General features: G+C 31.1%; 1 protein-coding gene across 1 annotated transcript in view; it reads right to left on the bottom strand.

The window, feature by feature from the left end:
• LOC148226470 (acetylcholine receptor subunit alpha-like) overlaps window positions 1–19,629 on the bottom strand; it is a 191,253-nt gene that overhangs the window by 72,669 nt on the left and 98,955 nt on the right. The window contains exon 5 of the mRNA XM_088204549.1: window positions 15,718–15,827. Coding sequence (XP_088060675.1) covers window positions 15,718–15,827 — 110 coding nt within the window. The remainder of the gene's footprint in view (window positions 1–15,717; window positions 15,828–19,629) is intronic.

The raw sequence follows: 19,629 nt of genomic DNA, 5'->3' as shown, positions 1-19,629 counted from the left end.
TACTTGAACATAACAAAAAATTATAAAATATTAAAATTAAATGATACAAACTGGATCAGATCCTCGTAGCTAACATTAAATAAGTCGATATGTAATGCCAGCGTATTAAGGAGCAGGATGGCCACAGCTATAGGCGAAACGGCAAGTGCGGATATCCTAGCCCTAACGGCCATAAAAAGAGGTCTCGATCGTGATTCTCGAAAATGTTCCGGAACCCAAAACTGGAGTCGACAGCACCTTTTAGTAATTTGAAAAAATGCTTAGCTACCTACAGCTTTCTGCGAGAACTCAGCGAATCATATCCCAACGCTCCTAAAAGAAAGGCGCTGGTATATAAGTACGGATAATAACCAAATGTCCTTCTGTAAAGGTATCTTAAATATCTATTTTGAATTTTTTTCACTAAAAGGGAATATTTGGCTATTCGGGAATTCCAAATTATAGATCCCGATTCAAGAATGCTACGAACTAAGGTGTCATAGAGGATGCGAATAACTGACGGATCGTCAAAGTGAAAGGCATTCCTCATAACAAAGCCGAGCATCTTGGAAGATTTATCACAGACGTCGTGTATGTGTAGAGAGAACCTCCATTTGCTCTCGAAAGTGATTCCGAGATCTTTAGTGGAAGTTTCTCTAGTCAAAATGTTACCACCGAGATGGTAGAAATAAGCTGATGGCGAACGGGATAGAGAAAATGACACAGTATGGCACTTTCCGACACTAAAGGGCAGACAGTTAATGGAAGCCCATCTCCACAGAGAGTCTAAATCACTTTGTAGAGAGAAGGAGTCCACAACAGATCGAATGCATTTATATAATTTTAAATCATCTGCGTACAAAAGAAAACTTGAATTTTTAATTGCTGTATTTATGTCATTAATAAATAACACAAAAAGCAGAGGTCCCAGATTGGATCCTTGAGGAACCCCCGAAGGGATAAAATATTCTTTTGACAATCGTCCACCATAGGTTACAAGCTATCTACAATTGCTTAAATAACTCGAGAATAACCGAGTTAAATTATCTGAGCAACCGAGGTTGTTCAATTAGGTTTGTATTTTATTCATTATAAATTATAGTCATAAGGATTAATAAAACTTATAGTCATAATGTGCACGATGCAAGCTGCTGGAAGTAATATTATATAACTATGAAACATGCTTTTTTTGAAGGATTCTTAGACCTTAGTGAAACCCCGATATATAAAATAATATTTTATCAGTTTCGCATTTTTACGGATAATCCAAAAGATGTATTTAAAGAACAAGTCTTTATTGTATAGATTCTCAATATATTTGCCTCAGATATGCAATAAATAAGAATATCATTGATTTAGATGACATATTCGAATTATAAAGATCATAAACGTATCTATATATTATTTTCAATTTAAAGTTGAAACATATACTTTAAGATGTATATTCAAAGTTTAAGCATTAAACTATATCAATAAAACATAAGAGGTATATTTTAACAATACAATAATTTTTAATGTTACTTCAAACGATAAATTTAGACATTTGATACATACGCGAGACAAAGCTTACTTTAATCACAATAAAAGCATCACACATTATCTGCGGTGTACATTAAATCTCGTAGCCTGGTCGGTAGTTAAATCTAAGTTGAGCAATTCTTCCGAGTGATTTAAACCTCGACTTTATTTCTAACTTAACGCCCCTCACTCAGACCCATTCGGCTCTAATGCGAGCAAAATTGCGTCTGTGGAGAATTAATTGTTGAACGAGCAGAAGAGAAAAACATACCTACGTATTAATGAAATAGAGGAAAAAAAACAAGTTGAAACTTCAATTTCCGACGAATCTTTAACGACTTTTACGACCGTTCAGCGCGCTTTTAAAGTTGCGAGACAAAATTAACTTTACGGATCGCTTCAAACTCAAACATCCCATTACGATCTTAGTTCTGTGTACTTTGCTGAAAAAATAACTATCTAACGACGTCTGTCACGCAAAGGTTGTTCAAAAGAGCTCTATCCAAGTGCAGGAAGAGATATTTCCCTTATTTTTGTGATAGGGGCTGATTACTGTATAATAAAACGATACCACAGAAATAAAATAATATGTCTTCTCTTCGTAAATATAAATTTAAAATTTTTCAACGCGTATGCTTTCATAAAAATATTTATAAAGCGTATTTTTAATAAATAAAATATTAACTCTAATGCGTAGTGAATGAATTAAATATAAGCTGAACGTTAAGCTTAAAATTATGATAATAAATATTTGATGTAGAAAATAAATACGTTTTGTTGCTATAAAATAATGTTTGTGAGTATTATACTATTATATGCTTTTTATTTAGTCGTTTTTGTGTTACATGAAAATGTTGCTTTATGTTTCTATTTTCTAAAAATAATTATAATATTTTGCTATAAATATCTTTATTAGTGATTTAGTTAAAGTTCTCGAAAAATAATCTACGTAAAAAGCTCAAGTAACATAATTCGCAAAAAAAGCGCAACGAAGTTTAATAAAAAATATTGTTTAAAAATATCAATAAAATTACCATTTATAAGATACGGAAGCAATATTTATCCATGTTTTTTATTTTTAATTTTTAATTTTAAATATATGTCTAATATATTTTTAGATTTAAATTTCTTTAAAAAAATATGAATTAAGGTTAATGCCTGCACTACACTCTCTGGAAGTTGTCCGAACCGAAGTTACAATTGAAGTCGACTTTGAGTAAACGACCACATTGTCACGAATTTCATATGCCGTCCGGACGGCGGCCGTGAATGACGTCCGCACGGCGGCTGCTGTCACGTACAACTGGCATATTTGCGCGCGATCGAAAAATGTGCCAAATAATCGCAATTTTTAAATTGTCATATTATTAAAATTACGCTACTGATGATTATAAAAGTTTGTGTGGGCACTCACTAATACAATATCAGTGTAAACTTTTCGGTCGTAAATATTCAATTTACGCAAAATCTTTGTTGGCTTTTGCAAAATGCCATAAGGCATAAAAATGATACTTCAGAATACGAACACAACATCTGTGACTATCCTAGAATTTGTCGCCATCGATTCGAAATAAGAATTCGATATGGTGACATTTATATAAACCGATCTAGGAAAATACATAAGGATATTCGAAACGTTTTTTTTTAACAAAATCAAGTATCACTAATTATTTTTTTTAATTAAAAAAAATATAATAATGAATTCCGTTAGAAGAATATACTATCAAAAATATAATTAATCCATTTTGGTGCCCTAAAATATTCAAAGATGTCAGTAAGAGTCTGTTGAAATCCTCGATAAGCATGTGGTATTGTAACTTGACCACGTGACCACGATGCAGCGCTCGACGTGCGTGTTGACCATAGGACGCCTACGCGCATACTGAAATTGAACCGAGTTACTCGTTCTATCTCAGTTTGCGAAGCACCATATCATTATCTCTATTACCCTTGTCACTTAACACGCGAGAGAGCAAAAGGGGAAGTATCTCATCGCTCGCTATTATTTGCGAATTACTAACAACTAAAATTAATGTCAAAAATATTATTGGTATACAATTTTATTCTACATATTTTTGGTTGATTGACGCATCTCATGAATTTACAAGCCACCTAAATAATATATAAGAAAGGTTTGGCGTTAAAAAGATTTCAAGCAGTGATCAATTTTTCAAGCGATAAGAAGCGATAAGCATTTTGAAATGTATGTATATATTTTTAAAACATTTTAAGCATTATTATATATGTATGTATAGTAAGGGTTAAATTTTAAAATAGTTTGCTCTAAGTTATTTTTTCAGTCTAAAAAAAAACAGAGAGCTTTTTGAGCTGAATTTTGTCAAATATACTGAAATATGTGTTTAAGTATTAAGAATGATTTAAATAAAATATCGAAATGTTTTTTGTATGCATTGCTATGTTATCGATTATATACAGTGTATATTTATTACACTGAGCTTTTTCCTCTTTTATCGCCAACTATATTTTAATAAATGTGAAATTTTACTTTTATTGTAAAACTGTTATTTGTTTTTTTCAACGTACGCTTTTTATACATACTGGAAATATAGATAGAAAAATATTAATATCAAATTTCAATTTAACCTGTACAATAATATAACTCCAGAAAAGTAATGCAATTATAAAGAATGTATGTATGTATGTTAGTAAGAAAACACTTGATAGGATTAGAATATATACAGTAATTAAATAATGTATTCTAGCACTCTTTATGTAGAAATATTGATTTAGGTTTTATTTTATAACAAAAAATAATATTTTACACTAATATTTTTAACATAAGCTTTAAATGAATAAAATGTATACTATGTATAATTGTCTCTCAAGTAAATCATAAAAAAACGTATCAAAAAATATTTTTCGATGAAAATTGGTAAGAACAACTCGATATTTTGTAGAGATTATACCGTTACAAAGTATACAAAAAATAAAATATTATTGTTCCCTGTATTTTTAGAGAAGCACGGCGTTTAAGCGTCTGGATAAAAAAGGACAATATATAAAAGTATCCACAATCCAAAACTTAAATAAGCGTGTAAGAAATCTTATTTTGTTATTTTTGAATAAAATACAAACTTGCATATTTTTCATGTTTTTTAAAATAACTGCGTCATAGACAAAAATTTCTATCGTTTTCAGACATAAAAATATGTAATAGGTCCCAACACACTACCTTGCGGCTCTCCATTGCGTACAGTTTGAAATAATAAATATCCAAATACCTCTGTCACGCAAAGCTTTTTCAAGCGTAGCTAAGTAAAGAAACGCTTTTAAATGATGTTTATTTATGGTCCAAGTTGGCGTCGAGCACCTCTCTCGTAAATAATTGAAGTTTTTCGATTAGGGGGCCAGTTTGGTGGTAATTAAGCCCAAGGCGATGACGGGTCCCCTTCGACACGTTCCCTGCCACCTGCTCGAATCGCGGCCCATTTCTAATTCGCTCCGTCCCAATTCTAACTTTGCTAAATAAATTGAATATTCAGCACGAACGACTATACAACCTAATGTAAGAGACGTACACGAACTGAACTTCACAACTTAACCCAGCAATATTAATGGATGAGTATCGCTACAAGACACCGACGAGCGGGATCGGTACCGTGTTTTACTTAGAAGGGAGTTTAACAAGTCGGTTGAGATTTTATACTTTATTTAGTGAATCAGACGTAAACATGGAATAAATTAAACAGCTTTCACCATAATATTGATGTATTTTAAAGAATGCACAATTCTTCACTAGCACATACTTTTAATAAAATATTGATTGATTGAAAATTAAAATAAAACATAATTTTAGTAATATTTTAAACAAACCATGTGTTGTATTTAACAACAGAAATAATGTGGTTCAGTATTATAGTATATTTTTTTTGCCACAACGCCTGTCTACTTATTTAACAATCGAAATGATTAATTATCGTTTGAATTTGAAGGAATTATGTTGTCAGCCATAATAGCGTTAAGCATATCCCAAGGATGCTTGCAATATCATGTCGGTAATAAGAGCCATCATCAGTTTTAATGAAATTTGCAATGTGGCTGTGGCAGCTTTGCGGAAACGTTGTGGTTTTGCCTCCATCATTAACGTTGCACACAAACGAGTCTCTACACGCCTAAAGTTTACACACATACGAATTTCTATTATACTATTATATATGTATGTATTATACACACACACATAATTATATATAGAAACAGAATAACTAACTAAAATATTTCTAAAAACTATGAATAATATTATTCTTAATAAATGTTATAGATAAGAGCATAACATAGACACGTGATACTAACCCAAAACCCGTATTCGGAATGTGTCCTTTTTGTAAAATATGATCCACCAGAATGAAAATAGAACACAGTGGTTCAAGGGTTAAAACCTAAAGACAATATATATAGAGTAGAACATTGTGCTCAAATAAAACCTTTTCCCCATATGCGTTGTCAAAACTGAGCCTGTCATGTTTCGCCATTGTATTATAAATAATTATTATCGGCGTAGAATAATGCAAAAAGGTGTGGCAAACATGAAACGTTTTAATTTAATATTTTTATCATATTTCAAACGTTGTCAGTAGAGTTATAATTAATTTATAGTGTCGAAGATAAAAGTTTATTACCCTTGAGGAGCATAAAATGTATAGTACGAAGTATGAACATACTGCTATTTTTATTTTATATCTACTTACAGCGATACACGACGACTGCGATAAATGTTTGATTAAAGTTAAAGTGAGTTGAAAGCTAGTACATATGTATTATATATACATTCGTGCGTATTTTCATCATACGAGGTGTACAATTTTTCGTATTTTATCATTAAAAAAAATATTTTTTAGTCAAAGCAGTTTCTTTCAGATATAATGTACGTTTATTCCTATATAGTAAAATGTAGTCCTTTTATTTGTAAAACTAAAAAAATATTAAACGGAGGCCATGTATTGTGAATACGGTGGCTTTGACACTACTATGGTATCGTTTTAAGTAAAAAAAATTAGAAGAGTTAACATAGTGCAAAATCCAAGAGTTGTTTGCTCACATTTTAAGCCGTTTAATTAAAATGCCCTATGAAAACATCATAAAACTACAAAGTAGTACTTCTTATTGACGTTAGAAGTTAACTAATGTATATTGTTATATTAAATAAAAAAAAATTAAGTAAGCTTTTAATAATTTTAAATCATTAGTGACGTAATTTATCTGTTTTACGTTTTATTCGTTTAAAGATTTCTGTAAAATAAATACTTAAAAGAAGATGTTTTTTTAATACAAGATATAAATGCTTTCTAATGTCTTTACGCCATTCGAAAGCTATCATCAGTTATGGATGAGTATTTTATTATGCATTAAACCTGATAAGAAAAGTTCAGTAGCATATTAGTAAACAGCTTATAAGTTGAATTATAAATACTTTAATTATTATTTATATCAGATGTTCAAAGTTTTTTTTCTTTGAAAGTAAGTAGACGTATGTCTTCAAGATAAATAGTTTGTTATACTCATTGCGTATTATTATTTACATAACTACACTTTGTTTGTTATTTAGTATAAATAATACATATTTTTTATCAATAAGCGAAATACAGATTAGCATTACTAATATTCTTTGCAATATGTTGCAGCGTTTTTTATTATAATTATTTGTAAATTACACAACAGTTTAAAATATAACCATACAATTAGTGTAATAATATTTTATATTTCTGATTTCTAATGGTCGTTTCGGTCGATTCGGCGTAGCTTTGCTTGGTGTAAGTACGGATACAACATGGGCGTACGGTGAGATACACTTCCTTTCACAAGTTACAGATCACAGAAAAGGAAATGTTAAATACTTTAAGGATATTCACTAAAAAAACATTAGTTAGCACTATTTAGTAAGGTACAGTATTGATGAAGGCCTTTTCTGAAGGAAGCCATAAGCTTAGGCGCAGACCCTCTAAAGAGGGACTCGCTCTGTGGATGCAGCGTGAAGGTTGCAGTCTCAGTAGACTTAACGGGAGTTTTTATGCATTGAATAAGACTTAATGGAGTAGTTTTGGAGTGGACGACTATTGACGAAAGCATGGCTAATGATGGCCCAAAAAGCCAAGGGTTAAAGAAATATCGGCGCCAGGGTTAAAAAAAATTAAGTACGCCAAGTAACGCAAGGTCAATAGTCTGGCGTAGAGAGGGAGTTTCTTTAAAGAACTTAGAGACGTGTGACTAATTATATATTTTATATAAGTAAACGCTTTCTATATTATTCTACGTAGAAAAGCCTTCTTGAAAATTAGATTTTAGTAGTTCTACGAACCGTCAAAAGCAGTTCCAAGAAAGTAACAATGTAAATAGTAAGAAACACTATTTGAAATTTTATTTTAATAAAGAGTAATGTAGAGAACGACCATATATTGCAAATATAAACAAAATAAAACACATTCTTAATTAATAAGCTTATAAATTGGGTGCCACACGACCAAGCAATAAACATCTGAATTTTTCTATTAACCAGATTTAAGACAGTTTTTGACTATATTTTTTTTTTAATAATAAAAAATGTATTTCAATGCATAATAATAAAAGTGAAAACATGCTTACTTAAAGATTACATAAGAAAGGTTATTAAGTAGAATACTTTTTACTTATGGTAAAGCCTTATTAAATAATAAATATAAATTGTCAATAATAAACTTGGAATTAATTTATTACAGTGAATATTTATTATGCACTTACCTTGTAATAAATTATTTAATAATAATAATACATATATAACTTATGCATATTGAACTTATAATAAAATATCTTTCTAATAAGAACAACTACTACTACTACTGAATACAATATTTATATTTATGACGAATACTAACCGGTGATATCAGATCGCATAAAATATGTCACATACATATATTTAATCATCGATTCGATGTCAGAAAAACTCGTAAAAATATACCTATGTGATTTCACGTGCAATAAAATATTTTATGCTTTTCATAGATTGATAAACATCATCTAATTAGTGCGATGACATAAAAAATACATATAAATAAAGACGTTAGCATATCTTGCTAGGATTCAATAATTTCACAAGCCACGTTCTTTCGATAATACATTTCTCGAAAAATTCAAAACGTTCGCATTACACACGCCTCTCACAACACATATATAATATTCCGATCGCGATTCATATTAATCCGCGGCATTCGCTATAAATCTTTTCGCAAAAGTGTATTTATGAATAGGGCTGTCGGACGAAAAGTATTGCGGCGCACCGAAAGTTTTCGCCTCTTTTTTTCCACTTCGACCCGGAGCGTATCTTTTCATTGCCCTTTTTATCCCATCGCATAAAATTAGCCCTTATTTGCTCCTCGTTTTGTTTATTTTTATTTATTAAACGTATAAAGCACACATACGGGCGTTTACACAACAAAAACACATTAATATTTGGACTGGCAAAAAAGTTCCTGAACATTTATTCACCTTATATATTTATGAAGTTATGATCGAAACTAGGAATAAAATTGTTGCACCTAATATCTAACGTTTTGAGTTCTGACACGTCCGTTTATCCAACGTTACATAACCGTTAAGTGAAACTTCACAAATGTCGGTGCTAAGAAACTGATAATTACAAAAGTTGACTTCGTTTCTTTTCACCGACACACTGCGAAAACTTGGCAGTCGAACTGTGATTAAGATTTCAAGTTGACAGACGTAACTTTTCAATTAGTTCCGAAATTTTGCCCACGACCGTGCAAAACTAAAATAATTTTCTGCGTTCCAAACACACGAAATTATAATAATTAAAGTCGAGCGCTTGAAATTCATAAGCTCGACCTATAGAGAGTGTTAGGAATAAGGCGTTTCAAAAATACGCATGTATAAAGTTTAAAAGACAATTAAAAGCTTTTTGAAGAGTTTGGCATAATGTTATTATGTAACGTAATTATTTAATAACACCGAGCGCCGGAATAAAGCTTCATATACACCGAAAAGTACGATTGCTAATAACTGTCTCGTAAACCCAAGCAGGAAAATTTATTAGTGACAATCAGTTTGTATTAAATAATAATTTCAAAATTACCAGGCCAAAGTTTCGACTCTCACAAGATCAAGTCCCCACATTGTGGTACATCATATCGTGCGATACATAAACCCGAATCCCAATGATGTTTGGGGAACAATATAACCACGTGCAGAGCACAGTTTAATGTCCATGCAAATTGTTTTATGAACTAAAGTTTAGTGGTATCTTTAATAAGGTCACAAGCGAGTTAATAAAATTTAATTTGTCAAAAAGTCTATATTAAATTGTAATTAATTACATTATATTATAAATTATATTTAATAATATATTGTTTCATTTAACCGATATTTTGCCAAGAATTTAGCAATAAACAAATCCCTTACCGATATTTTTTTTTAATTTTAGAGATTGTAAAATCGGCAAAAGCTTTTATAATAAGAAATTATTTAATAAATTATGGTATTTAAAAAAAAATCTTTTCAGCAAATGACAATCTGTAGGGAATAGATCAATAGAATATGAAGGATAGGTAAATTTTTTTTTTAGAATACCGCAATACTATCGCCATAATATTATTTGGCTGCAAACTCAGTTCCATATTTTATGCAATACAAGCATAATAAAAATATTTTCTAGTAATAGTAGAGAATTCATTTTTTATTGCAGGTAAAGATTCACTTCAAGGATGGTATCTATTGTTACTGAGAACTAATAAAGAACAGACTTCGAAACATTGCCGTTTATGCCTTTTAGTCAATTCATGCGGTACCCATTTGTCCATTTTTATAACAGTTAGAGAAGAAGCCTATAAGTCTACAGAAAGTGTTTTTAGACTAGCTACAACAGTATTTATATATATTTTTTTATCAAAAACAGAGGGCTCATTTCTAATGTTAATATCGTCAGCAATAAATTTCTCAAACCAGCGATTTACGGTTCTCTGACTAACAGTACCTTCGCTAAATACCAAATTAATATGTTTTGTGGCCCTGCGCAGCTTTGTATTACAGTTTCAACTTATACAAAATAAGATATGTAAATCTTTTTTATATTTAAAAATAATTCTAACTGTAAATAATAATAAGCAAAAAAGAATAGTTATTTACTAAAAAAAAATCTAATTAGTCTGTTTTCAACTGAGTAAACATCTGCAACTTGATATGAAACAACCGTGATAATTCTATAAGTTTTACTAACTCAATAAAAACTTATTAGTAAAGTTTCCAATTTATATGATTCACTTTTACGAAACTATTTATTAAAATAATATTATATAGACCTAGACGAGATTTTTAATGATAATGGATCGCAATAAAATTTTAATTTTGCTAAATATATATAGGTAAATATGTAACACTAATTTTTTCATTTAATGGTAAACTATGCTAAATGCCAAATAACCACGAAGACGCAAGCTGGATTTAAGACTGGTTTTGGTACATTATTTGGCATTTAGTCGTTATTTTTTTGTTTGGATAAGCATATTTTATCAGCCACAAACAATTTTTAGACAAGGGACGATAAATTAAATTGTACCTTGCTTGTTCAATGAACAACATAACTAGCACGATAGACGAATGGTATAAGTATCTGACTATTGACCTAAAAAACCTAGGTTCGAATCCGGTAAATAAACCTAGAATTCAATATATTTTTATCGTGTTTTGAAGATTGGATTTAATGATTAATATATAATTATATTTCCGATTAATTAGCACCTATTAGGTTTTAAAAAATATTTTATAATGAGGTACTTAACTCATAGAGAACATTTTATATGAATTTAAACAAAAAATGATATGATGAAGTCTTAGAGTACAGACACATTTGTATACTTGTGAACATACGAGGTGTATTAAAAAAATACAATGAATGATTTTTTATAGCAGCAAGTGTTGACGCATTTGAAGTAATAAATCCGATAGTGCGATCCGTTGAGATAGTCAGTGTCAAGTTTAAGCAAGTTGTTTACCGTGTCTGTCGTGCATCATGGATTTCGAAAAACACGGTTAGTTTTAAGTTGCAAAAAAGTGCCAAATAAGCTCATGAAATGTTAAACTCAGTGTATGGCGATAATGTAGTAACTATAAAGACTGTTTACTAGTGTTATGAGCGATTTAAAAGCGGAAATGAGTCAGTTAAAGACAAGCAACGGTTGAGACGTTCTTTAACCTCAAAACAGACGAAAACGTGCAAAAAGTTTCAAAAATAGTTTGTTTGAAAAACAGACGATTGGCTATTTGAGAGCTTACCGAAGAACTGAACATCTCGTACGGGTCCGTGCAAAGCATTTTAACCTATAATTTGCAAATGAGAAAAGTGAGTGCGAAATTTGTTCTTTTGCTTGACGAACAGAATTTGCAGAATTAGTAATTTTAATTCTGTGAGGAGTGTGACAAGGTTGCGTTTCATGCCCGCTACTTTTTAACATACTTTTAAATGTTTAAAAACCGAGGCATTATTATCAACGGCAAAAATATAAAAAGTCAAGATATGCATATGGCAGTCTTATTATTTGATATTAAAATTTAACGGTAAAGAACAAAGTAATGAAAATCTTAAGTTAATGGCAATCGGCAATTAAATGAACGAGGAATGATCATAAATTGCATAAAACAGGTATAGAATTTATTAATTATAATTAAGCAACTTTAATGCAGCTGTAGCCTTAATATAAATTACCGAATGCAGATTGTCTGGTGTTACGTTTTCATCACCTTTCGATAAAGTAGCAGGTCGAGAAATAATATATTGCACAGGAAACATGAGAAGAAAACTGGTTACTTCTATAACAAAATGTGAAATTTTGTATGGAAAATTTATATAAGAATAGGGGACAGATTTACAATATCTAATACTATACACCCGTGGATATATCAAGATTTCCGTGTAAACTGAAGCAGAATAAGAATGTCCCAAAGGCACTTTTCATAGTCAATTTGGAGTGAAGTAACCGTTGCATACAGAGCGTTGAAAAATTCTCGTGTTATTTTTCTCGGCGAACTTGTTCGCGAACAATGAGGCTAATCAACGAGAGAACATTTTCATAATTATTCTTTTATACCGCCCTTAACTGAACACTTTGAATTTAATTTAGTCCATAAATTGAACCCTCCAGCGCGACGTCTGGCGTTGAAGCGTTCGCTAAAACGCTGAATCATCTCCGATCTAAGCGAACCGACAAAAAATCAATCAATATTAACCCTTCGAGAGGGAGAGGCGGCAAGTTTTCCAGAATATTTATACAGGGGCCGATAAAGCTTGACACTTAATTAGCCGACTCTGTTTATGTTTGACCGGTTGATTCGTTTCATTTCGACAGCCACTTTGCGAACTTTCAAGTAAACGTCGTACCTGTCAAAAAAAGTTCTACGGCTAAGTATTAAAACATCGGTGATCGATGAGAAATTTTAAACGAGAAACAAAGCTTTTCGCACACATTACAGCTGTTTAAATATTCATAAGCGGAATTGTAGTGGAATTTTCGATGAATATGTAAATAGGAGTTTCTTCAACGTCCGGTCCAAGATTGCTAAACGTTACCCTTTAAATATGCAGTGAAAATTAACCGCAAACGTTTCGGATGTACGCCGAGTTTGAATATTTCAACCGACCGACGCGAATTTGTATGTATTAAAAAATAAACGTAAACACATGGAATGGCTGTTGTAAAATAGCTGGCGAACGCAGCGTTGAATTGTTCCCTGTGCGGAAAACCGAAATACATATTTTCTTTTGCGTTCCCCGGCCAAAAGTGAAAGGGAACGAACAGAAATCACAGGTATGGGGAGGAAGCAGGAAAACCGTGTACATAAATAATGTAGAGAGCCTTTGAAAGCACTTGAATATTAGTAGGCAACGTTTTGGTTTTCATTTTTAGTGCTCACGTGGGACGGATAAAGTCATACGTTATATTTTTAAGGGAAACAGTTAAATAAAAAATAACTACTTTTACACGCGGAAAATGTAAATTTTAGTAAATTATGTTGTTTGTTAAGTAAACTCAAGTGAAAGCCTTCCAATTTTTTTTTTTGATTTATTAATGTCTAGGGATCTTTGATTAAATCTACAAATACTATTATTATAGAGAAAAATAAGCGCTTCTATAATCTATACAGGTACTAGAATACATATGATTGAATTTACAAAATATATTATAGTACGATGGATGCGAGACATGGACATTAAGTACCAGCGACAAGGAATAATATGAGTTATATCAGGAGCACGATGTCGTTACATATACAAATTAAAAACTCAAGATAGGCCAAATATTTATTTATTAAAAATCTGGCTAAAATCATTTGATCGTAATATCAACTTTAGTAGAAATCTAATAAGCGCATAGTAAATTAAAGTATTTCAATTGCTAAAAAAAACAAACCGGCATACTGGAAATTATTAAATGATTTTACCAGGGTATTAATTAAGAACAAATATTCTTAAAGACATTAAAAAAAGGATCGGACATTGGTTATTTTACCTATATTCAAAGTAAAGGAAAAGGCATCTCAAAAAAATTATTTGACTGGCGACTAGAAATTTAGTATCTCTACTGATATGAAAAATCAGGATCTATATTGCAATATATATTTAGGATCAATTCATTTTAATTTTTCAAATTAAATTCCTAGCTAAAATAGTTTAACACAATAGAAGTATTATACCTGCACTACACTCTCTGGAAGTTGGCCAAAGTTAGTCAAGGACGGAGAATATAGTGGGTTACTTCGGTCGAGTTAGGTTCTGCCCGATCTAAAATCTCTCGGAAGTTGTTCGAGGTTACCGAGAACGGGAGGTAAAGTGGTGGTAATTCAGTCGACTTGGCCAGCTTCGAGCGCTTTCGAACATTGTCGGCAAAAGGATCGGAGTCAACGGGACCGAAGTCGGAGCTGATCTTTCGAGCGCGGGCGGTGAGATACTTCCCCTTTCGCTCTCTCGCCTGTTAAGTAACAAGAGTGAGAGAGATAATGATATGGTTTTTCGCAAATTGAGATAGAACGAGTAACTCGGTTCAATTTCAATTTCTCGGTTCAAAATCAAGTACCACTAATTATTTTTTTAATTAAAAAAAGTAATTAGTGGTACTTGATTTTGTTAAAAAAAATCGTTTCGAATATTCTTATGTATTTTTCTAGATTGGTTTATATAAATGTCACACCATAACGAATTCTTATTAAAAATCGATGGCAACAAATTCTAGGATAGTCACATATGTGGTGTTTGTATTCTGAAGTATCATTTTTATGCCTTATGACATTTTGCAAAAGCCGACAAAGATTTTGCGTAAATTGAATATTTACGACCGAAAAGTTTTCACTGATATTGTATTGGTGAGTGCCCACACAAACTTTAATAATTATCAGTAGCGTAATTTTAATAATATGACAATTTGAAAATTGCGATTATTTGGCACATTTTTTGATCGCGCGCAAATATGCCAGCTGTACATGACAGCAGCCGCCGTGCAGACGTCATTCACAATGAAATTTGTGGCAGTGTGGCCGCTACTAGGAAGTTGGCGACCTCGGCCAACTTCAATTGAACTTCGGTTCGGAGAGCTTCCAGAGAGTGTAGTGCAAGCATTAGATAGTTGTAGATTTTAATCTAGTTACTAGACCTAGTGCAATAGTGTATAAAACAAGGCATAAAAATAACAATCGCGTATAATTCCTGCTACAAAATTATATACAAATACAGTTTAACCAATTGGATGTGTCAAGGAAATAATGTGCTTCCATTTACAAGAAGCTATTGTAATATTTAACCTACACTTTCCTAAATGAAAGTATTTTATTATTTACTGTAATTTTTTTCAAGCATTTTTTGAAATATTTTTAGAAATGTGAATATTAAATATTTTATTGATAAACACACACACAAGTGGTTCTCTATGTAGCAATAAAAATATTATTAGAAGTAGCTATGCATTACATATACATATTAATTTCAGAAATACTAATATACTATTTTCTCTAACCTAATAATATTTGTTTGACGGGGCAAATAAAAAATAAATCTCAAACGATTCTTTCGCGTTTCTTTAACATATAGATTGTAGTTTCAAACATTTTGATAACATCACCGTTGTGTTTTTTTCTATCCCATTTCAACGTTATAAAGCAACTGTTGGTTGTAGCTATATTGCAGATAAAGGCGATGTTCACGTCCGCATCAGATATGTAAACGGGTCTTACTTGTTGTAAAGGACGATGTCAGGTCTCCAAATGTGATCAGATGGAACATGTAACATCTCAACGCCTCCATACTCCTTCGGGTCCCACTTTAGCTTGTAATCGAACCAGCTCTGAAAACAAAAACAAATCATTTTAGACTCATATTTACTCAACACATATTCAAGTATATTATTACGAATTGACTAAATATTTTTTAAATCAGAATAAAATACACGGAAATACCAAATTCATGAATTTTAATATTATAAATTAACAACTAAATGTAACTTATATATTATATAATTAATTAATTCGATAAATTTAAATTAATATAGCATAAGTATCAATTTACACAAAAATAGTCTTATATAATCAAAGATTATTCCGTATACAAATGTTTTTATGTACCTGAAATATAATTAAAATTATGAAATATATATTATAAACGAGAGCTTAAGATGATCTGTAATAATTATTATATTTTACTTAAATTTATTTTTTCATTTTTCATTCATTCAAAAATTGCATTAACATATCATATATTTATCTAAAAGTAAAAACAAACATATTAATGTTAAATTGATTTAACTTGTAAGTTTTTTTACTAGCAATATTTAAAGTTACTTATTTTAAAGTTCATGGATATATTTCATAGCCTTTCGTGAAACACAACACAATTCATTTTTTGCTGAAAATTTTGTTAGAGTATTTTATATGTCTAGGTGGACTAATAAAGATATGTATTTTTTCTAAATGTTTTTAATTAATTTTGTAGAATATATCCATTAATTACATAAAATAATATTTTTAAGCCATCAACACAGAAAGTTAATGATACATAAATTAATTAAATGAAAACCACAGATGTGAGCGATGGCTTCACATCGAAAAAATCAATTGCCTGCGAACGAATCTATTATTGACCGAACAATACATAGTGACGCATACGAGGGTGTAAATTTCGACTATATCTCGGGTTAGGATTTATTACCCTACCCACCCCAGCATAGGGCAGCACATGTGTTGCATAAAAATATCTTAATCCTTTCGGTGTGTTTAAATGTATGTACATATGTATTTACTTTGCGTGTTGATTAAAACTAATATGTTTCGACTGTACGGTCTAACTGTTTTCATAATGAGAATAATTATATCGCGGTTTGGATTTTCATTAGCAAATGGATTATGCGACGGTTAAAACGCTAAATAAATTATTCATTAATTCAAGTTTAGAATTCAAAATACAAATTACGCATTTCATTCTGTAAAATAATATGCACGATGTGATCATTTTAAGCTGTAAATTAACTAACAATATTTTAAGATTTATTTACAATACAATTCGTATTTTTTTGCGTACAAAATACTGACATTGCACTGTTTATATGAAGATATGATCTGGCGTGGAGCAGGGCAGTGTTTTCAGATTCACTGGTCAGCGACTGTAATAACAATGATTTAGTATCATAAAGGGGCATCTAGCTAGATGAAAGCAAAACTCCGCACCTTAATTTTAGCAAATAACGCGAATACCGAATTCCCTGTATCCGTTGTATTAATTTGATAAAAATATATTCCCTACATTATTATAGAAATAATTGAAATAACATACACCTACAACATTCTTCTACTTAATTGATTTTTAGTAATATTTTAAAACATATTTTAAACGTATACCTTGGTTAATAACAAACAGAGAGATAAATCTCTTTAATGCAAGAAATGGTACACATCAATATAAAGCATACTTCGGGTAACTCTACATACAGTATAAATTGATTTATTGTGCCATTAAACATCGCTGTAATGAACGTATGCAACAAACTAATCACGTACCCAAAAACAATCCGTAGCACCTGCGATCCTTTGGGAAACGCAAACAACAAATTTCCGCGGAAAATCGTAGCGTGTACACAGTTACGTATCGCACTTCCGAATTTGTTACATCACCAACTCGCTCGTGTACATTTTTGCGAAAATAATTTTTAGCGACATTGTGTACGTACTTTCGACACAATGCCTGGTGATAATTTACGCGACAACAGACAGGAAAGACGGGAAGCCATCCCGTTGTCCGGGATAGGCGGAAAGTGTGATTTGATGAACGTCAACGCCCTACACTCAACACTATGCATGTATTACATACGAAGCTCTATACCTATATATGCGTGTTTGTCTAAATATTTTCATACGACCGCAAAATTATAGCAGCGACGCCGAATGCTAATCCGCAGAAAGTAATATTACTCGCTTGTATCGCTATTACCAACATCTGCGTACCGGATTAACCTACTAATTGTTCAGCGATTATCAACGTGAGAATGTATTATATGAAAGTGTGTCTTAAAAATACGTATAAGAACATTATGACTCAATGAATTAAAGTGTTAATTGGGTAACTTAATTTTTAAATACAAATTTAAAAAAATCACTATGATCACTACTATTTGATACATCTGTATAAATCTTACATTACAGTCTAAATAATACGTTTTAGTAATAGAACCTAAATTTAATATGCCAATCAAAATTAATTATTTATTTAGAAATCGATAAGGATAGTGTAGACTTTCTATTGTGATAGCTGAAAGTACACGTCCATAAATCAGTCAGATTTGAATAACAGATTAGGTTATTGGTGAAGTGAAATTTACATAGCTAACACTGGCTGATAATAAAATTGAGTTTGATTTTAATATAATTGCTTAAAAAGTTTTCAAAATTTTTTTTGAAATCACAATAATCAATATTCATATGTTTTAGCATAAATAATAAATAATTAAAGATAATTTTTTTATCGAAATATTGTATATAGCTAAGCGTTTTACAAAATTAATATAAACTCCTTATAAATATGATAATAAAAAACCATTGAAACTACTAAACCTTTACAATACAAAGATTCTAGTTTAATATTTAATAAATAATTAAAATACGATGAATATATACATATATTTCATAAAAAATCTTTGAGGAAACGTTTGCCATTTTCCACGCGCCGTTAATCGAACATAGGCAATACTCGGACCGACACATTCAGAGTTGCCAATTTCAATATAATACCTACAAAACATCAGGGATAGGCAAAAATCTGCTGAAAGAGCTGTCCCGAAAGACGCAAATAAACCTGTTTATTTTCATATAAAACGCAAAGTAATTTGTATGAAAAATTATAATAAAATATGCAAAAACAATAATCCCATAACATTTGTGTAATTACTTATAGATATGGGACCTTGTAGAATCCAGTCGTCACCGAATATTGGATTGAATTCTAGATGTTCGACTAGGATTTACGTGACGTAAAAAGCACTAGTTATCTAGGATAGCGTATTTCATCGACTTGTCGGTACTTTTCAATACGATAGCATTTTTAAAGGTATCTAATGACATCTGTTTATGGGGAATTTAGAAATACATAAACCTAATTCATATAAATCTTTGACATTCACAATGAAATGTACTTGTGCAGAAAGTCGTTAAGACTAAATTTTTTTATTATGCTTTTAGCACGTATTTGCGAAAAAATTTTCTCACAATCAGCTGGGCTTGACTAACTTTTTCTAAGACTTATCATTATGCCTTCACTACACTCTCTGGAAATTGTCCGATCCGAAGTTACAACTGAAGTCGGCCGAGACATACGACTTCGAGTAAGCGACCACACTGTCGCAAATTTCATATGCCGTCCGGGCGGCGCCTTCTGTCACGTACAGCCGGCATATTTGCGCGCGATTGAAAAATGTGCCAAATAATCGCAATTTTTAAATTGTCATAATATTAAAATTACGCTACTGATAATTATAAAAGTTTATGTGGGCACTCACCAATACAATATTAGTGAAAACTTTTCGGTCGTAAATATTCAATTTACGCAAAATCTTTGTCGGCTTTTGCAAAATGCCATAAGGCATAAAAATGATACTTCAGAAT

Source organism: Plectrocnemia conspersa, unplaced genomic scaffold (assembly GCF_051122295.1).
Source record: "Plectrocnemia conspersa isolate PC_06_02 unplaced genomic scaffold, ASM5112229v1 ptg000014l, whole genome shotgun sequence".
NCBI classification, from domain to species: domain Eukaryota; kingdom Metazoa; phylum Arthropoda; class Insecta; order Trichoptera; family Polycentropodidae; genus Plectrocnemia; species Plectrocnemia conspersa.
Note: the sequence above shows the minus strand (reverse complement) of the source record. Positions and strands in the feature narration are given on the sequence as shown.